The following is a 5,769-nucleotide window of genomic DNA, read 5'->3' on the forward strand; positions in this document are numbered from 1 at the left end:
ATGCCCTTCTTATTCAATGATGAATAAATGGATAAATTGTGAATTAACAGTAGATAAAACCCAAAACAAAAACAGAGCCTATGAAAAGAACTTGCAAGATAATAAGAGAAAATTATATCATGTAAGAGACGAACAGTTTTAAAAATTTTTTTAAAGGGTAAAGTTATAAACAAAAATTAATTAACTGTAAAGGAAAAATACAACCAAAAAATAGAATTAATAAATTAAAGACTTGGACCTTTTCAGGGAGAAAACAAAATGTATTAAAAGGTAGAGAAACATTTGGCAAGGGTAATTAAGGAATTCTCTGTTCCTTGAATGCCTGAAAGAAATTTACCTGTTAAATTGTCTGAGCCAGGCCCCAGAAAACATCCAGTTTTTCCTATAGCTATTGATTTATTGCTATTTTCTATGTTACTGGCTTATTTTTATATTGATTTTCCTATAAAATCTTTCATGTCATAAAAATTCTTAAATTTATTATGGCAGACTTTGCTATTGTAATTATCGTAAACACCCAGCATCATACAGCAGTGAAATAATAAATCACCATTTCCTAACTTGATGTTCTGAGGAACATTGATATGCCAAATGTTATTAGGGTGTTATAAGGGAAAATAGTTGTTCTTTACTCAAATAAGTTTAGGAAATGCTGAGTTAGATAAGATTAAATAGTTTTTACTCTTTTAAAGAACATACCCCTTTTAAAAAAATAATACTAGTCAAAATTTACTGCCTAATGACTCTCTAAGAGGGGCTATAGTATACAGCATTTTGCAAACTTATTTGACCATCTCCCAGAGGAATGGTTTTTCAAAAATGCAATTTAGAATTGCTGCAGCAAACACAGTCTGGTTAAAATGAGAAACAAGACAAGAATGCCACTTCCACTTTTCTTCTTTAGCACTATTCTGGAATTGTTTAACCCATGCCATCAGAACCTATGTTATAAATTTTGAAAATAACCTATCATTATAACTTATCATTGATATGATTGCTTACCAGGAAAAACTCAAAAGGATCAACTGAATGTCTCTGAATTTAATAGATTCCAGTAAACTGCCAACTTAAAATTAATCTATGAAAATACATTCTTCCCCTATATAGCAAAAATGACCACATAGGTAACACACTGAATAAGAGTTCCCAATTGCAGTATTGTTTCCCATATATCTGCATTACCTAGGAATACATTTATTACAACTTATATGGGACTTAAATAAATAAAACTCTCCTGAAGGATGTAAAAGCTTTTTAAAAATGAGGCAATATATCATGTTTCTGGAGAGCACTGTAATTCTGTACTTCTCACTATCGTATCAATTTAAGACAATCCTAATCAAATTCCCAATTTATTTTTTTTTGGGGGGGAGGGAAATCTAATAACTGTAAAGTTCATCTGGTAAAATAAACACGTTGGAATCATTAGAAAATTGTGAAAAATAAAAATAAATAAGATCAAAAGGAGGACTTGCCCTAAGAGATATGAAGTCATTTCTAACTCAATAACTACAGGCTGGTGTACTGGGGCTACAATGTTCAGTGGTACTAAAGAGAATTCAAACACAGAATAAAGTATATATATGTATGACATTGCAAATGGAGGGGGGGATGAGGACAATGAGATAAAAACCAGGTAACAACTGTCTACCCTTTGGGGGAAAAAAAAATTAGAATACCTAAATCTATACATCAAAATAATTCCAGACAGGGCAAAGGAACTTATTTTAAAAAACAAAACCATCAAAATTAGAGAAATACAGGATAAGATTTATATAATCTTGGGGTTGGCAATCCTTCTAAACATGATCCTAGGGCCAGAAGGCAAAAAGGAAAAGATTTATCCATTTTTAATTTTTTTATTTTTTTAGTCATTTTTAATGCATTTTTCCCTGTGCACAAGAGAAATAACTGATAGAATCAAAAGATACAGTTTCCTTTATACACAGCAGTTAAAAGTAATGCAAACGTCACATGACATTTTCAGTGAAAGTTACATTTCCAATTACAAATCAAAATGCGTATTAGGGTCTCTTTACGGGAGAAGCTGAGAAGGAAGTCTTAAAAAAAGCACTTTCCTGGTATTACTATACTGATCCTTCAGGCTGCACTAAGATTAAGATCATATACAATCAATTTGCAAATGTTGACACAATGTCACACTGTAAGTTTTCTGTACAATTAAATGTATACTTAGAGATACCAGGATAAACATTTCTACTATATTTTAACTGAACTTGCCTAGCCAACATTTCCACTGAGAAGTTTATCAAAGATGCTGTAAGATTCTACAAAATTGTGAGATATACCGAGCTCCAGAAATATTTCTTATATCCTTTCTCATTTTGGTTATACATATTCTGCTCAGAGATTCTGTTGTAATATTTCTAGATGTACAGTTCCAATTGTGCTTACTGTACTGTGTATAAATATAGCAAAAAAGATCAAATGGTATAAATCTTACAGCATTTTGCTAGCAAAAATACATGCCAAAGTCACAATAAGCAATATTGTACCACAAATTAGAGAGCTTCAATTAATTTATGTTTTTAATATTTTCATTCTACATTTAATTACTATCATAGGATAATGTTTAAAATGCAAATAAATTGGACATCTGTAGAACAAAACTTGTTCACCCAACTGTAAAGGTTGATACCTGTTTCCAAAACTCACAATAAAAGCAGAAGTGTTTGCATGCAACACCTTTGAGTGAAACGGCATTGATTCCCACCATTCAAAACAGAGAAGGAAGGAAGGAAGGAAGGAAGGAAGGAAGGAAGGAAGGAAGGAAAGAAGGGACGGAGGGAGGGAGGGAGGGAGGGAGGAAGGGAAGAGGGAAGGGAGGAGAGAAGGGAGGGAGGGAGGAAACAAAGAGGTAGGAAAGGACTCCACCTTAAAATGCATATTAAATTTATAACTAGACAGAGTTAAAAGAATCAAAGTGAAAGTAAAGTACAATTTTGTGTGTTTAAAGATTTAAGAGCCATTATCAAAAATAAGATACATTTTTTCAAGGTATAGAAATGTAATTACGATGGCTGGGAACCCAGCAGCCTCTCAATGGCTGCATTGATGTCGCCTCCTGTTGCTATTAGAGCCTGCAAGTTTGCTTCCCGGTTTAAGAACCCCATTGCGTTGAGCTGTTCCAGTTGTTGTTGAAATCTGACTTCTGGATTCGGCAGCTGCGGAGGATTTGCTCCAGCCAGAGCCTGCACCATTTGCTGAATGAACTGCTGGTTGGGTCCAGATTCCGATGTTGGGCTCGTAGTTTCACTGGGTGCAGAGCTAGATACAGTGGGCCCAGGGGGGGCGCCTGAGCCAGTGGAGCCAGGGGGACCTGCAGGGCCAGTGGGTCCTATGGGTCCAATGGGGCCTATGGGAGTAAACGGGACTATGGGGCCAATGGGGCCTATGGGTGTGACTGGGCCTACAGGGCCTATAGCTGTTCCCAGCACCCCCACCCCGACACCTGGAGTGAAGCTTGGAATGAGGCCAGGTGCTTCAGTGGCTAATGTCTGTAGCCCCTGCTGGATCTGCATTAAAGCCTGCATTGCTCTTGGGTTCGACATGGCTGAGAGTGTGTCTGGATTTTGCATCTGCTGCAGGAAAGCAGGGAGCTGTGGACGCATCTGCTCCTGAAGCTGAGGATTTGCAGTAAACACAGGGCTATTCAGCATCATCTGTGCAGCCAAATCTGGATTCTGGGTCAGCGACTGCATCATGCTTCTCATATAGGGTGCAGACAGCATATTCTGGATCAGCTGGGGGTTTTCAGTTATCTGTTGCAGCAAGCTCTGCATTCCTGGGGTGCTGAAGATGCTGGCGACATAATTAGCTGCAGCCACTGTGTTCCCCGTAGCACTGCTAGAGCTAGTGCCAGATCCACTGCCACTGCTCGTTGTTGTGCTGGTGGTCGCAGAACTCTGGGTAGCCGGTGGTGGCGCCCACGGATTGGGTAGTGGATCGCGATTTTCTGTGCGGGAAGGCTGCGTACCTTCCCCAGAGGAGGAACTGCTCCCCACCGAGGCAAACGGATTACCCCCAAACTGCTCTTGTGCGGCATTCAGCATGGGTTCTTGAATGTCAGTGTACATGCGCCGTAAAGCATTGTAGCCACCTGGGATGCTTTCAAGATTGCTGAGAGCCAGGTCTTGATTTCTCATCATTTCTTGCATCATAGCTGGATTCCTGGCGATTTCGAGGGTCTGCCTCATTATATCTGGGTTGTTGAGCAGGTGACTGATTTCTGGGTTTCTCTGAATCAATTGTTGCATCTGTGGATTGGCCATAATGAGCTGCCTCATCAGATCAGGATTCGAAAGCATGCTCTGAACAAAGGGATTTTCCATGATTTGGATCATCATCTCAGGGCTGGACAGGAGCTGCTGCTGCATCTGGTTCTGGAGCTCAGAGAAGTTGGTCGAGCTCAAGCCCAGGCTGCTAAGGCCTGCAAGTCCTCCCAGGCTCCCCAACCCAAACGGGTTGCTATTTGTGGAAATAGGTGTGGAGTTACTCCTGGGAGTCGACGCGGTGGTAGTATTAGTTCCCGCGGCATTACTAGGCTGGGTGGACTGGCCCTGAGGTCGGTTCTGGCTTTTGATGACAAGATGAACAGTCAGTCCATCATGGATGCCATGCTGAATCAAGGTATCTTGATCTTTTAAGATTTTTCCGGCAAAAATCAGCACTAGCTGATCCGTTTGGGATTTGAAGCGTTTCGAAATCGCTTCCTTAAACTGCTGGACTGAGCTGTTCTCGGGCACTGCGAACTCCTCTTTCTCTTTGGGGGTCTTCACAGTGACTTTGATAATTTTGGGCTCCGCCGGGGCAGAGGCAGGGCCTTGGGCCGCAGCAGAGCCGCGGGAGGGGCGCGGGGGGCCGCTGCTCTCGCCGTTCTCAGCCATGGCGGCCGCAGTGACGCAGGCAGACAGGGAAGGCGCGGGCGGGCGGGCGGGCGAGAGAGAGAGCGAGGGAAGAAGGAAGGAAGGAGGCACCGCCGCAGCAGGCTGGGCCGGGCTGGGCGGGGAGCGCGGAGCACGGTACCTCTGTGTTGAAGACAGCAGATCCCTGGTCCTCCGGTGGAGAGAGGGCTCCGAGTAGGCCGCGGGCCGAGGTCTTGCCGCTCAGATCTCTGGGCCGCCGCCGCCGCCGCCGCCGCCGCCGCCGCCGCCGTGTGATCCCACCGCGCGGTCTCCCAGCAGCTCCCGCAGCTGCTCCGCCCGCTCCTCCCCGCCCCTTCCCCTCCCCCAGTTCCGCGCTCGCCTCCCCGCCCCCCTCTGCTGACGCGGCGCCAGGCCCAGGATGATAGAGTCGACTCGGTCAAAATTAAAAACTTATGTACTGAAAAAAAAAAAAAGATGACGGAGAGAGAGAGAAACAGAGAGAAAGAAACAAAGGGACAACAGAAGACAAAAGAGAGGGAAGGAAGGAGGAAGAGAGGAAAGGGAGCCAGCTTCTATAAAGGACATTAAAGACTAATGAGAATATATATATATATATATATATATACACATACCATCAGGCAGTGAAGTGAAAAGATGAAAGCCTGAATCAAACCGACCCGAAGTAAAAGATCAAAAATGAGAACCAAAGAACTCTGACAAAGCAAAAAGGAAAAGATGAACACCCCCCCTTGGGGGAAGGGAAGAGGACTGGGCAAGAGCCTGCATTTTACAAAAAAAGTGCAAATGGCCAATGGGCGTATAAAAGGATGATTAAGCTCACTAGCAATCAAAGAATTTCAAATTAAAACAATGAGATTCTTCT

The 5,769-nt window shown here is 42.5% G+C and overlaps 1 protein-coding gene across 1 annotated transcript; it reads right to left on the reverse strand.

The window, feature by feature from the left end:
* Positions 1 to 1,836: 1,836 nt before the first annotated feature.
* UBQLN2 (ubiquilin 2) lies at positions 1,837 to 5,187 on the reverse strand. Its single transcript, XM_007189929.2, has one exon. The coding sequence runs from the start codon at positions 4,905 to 4,907 to the stop codon at positions 3,033 to 3,035; it is 1,875 nt and encodes a 624-aa protein (XP_007189991.2). The 5' UTR covers positions 4,908 to 5,187; the 3' UTR covers positions 1,837 to 3,032.
* Positions 5,188 to 5,769: the final 582 nt, after the last annotated feature.

The sequence above is a fragment of the Balaenoptera acutorostrata genome, chromosome X, assembly GCF_949987535.1.
Source record: "Balaenoptera acutorostrata chromosome X, mBalAcu1.1, whole genome shotgun sequence".
NCBI classification, from domain to species: Eukaryota; Metazoa; Chordata; class Mammalia; order Artiodactyla; family Balaenopteridae; genus Balaenoptera; species Balaenoptera acutorostrata.

What these genes read in the sequence shown, in the direction of transcription:
- UBQLN2 (XM_007189929.2), bottom strand. Translation starts at nt 4,907, where the DNA reads ATGGCTGAGAACGGCGAGAGCAGCGGCCCCCCGCGCCCCTCCCGCGGC.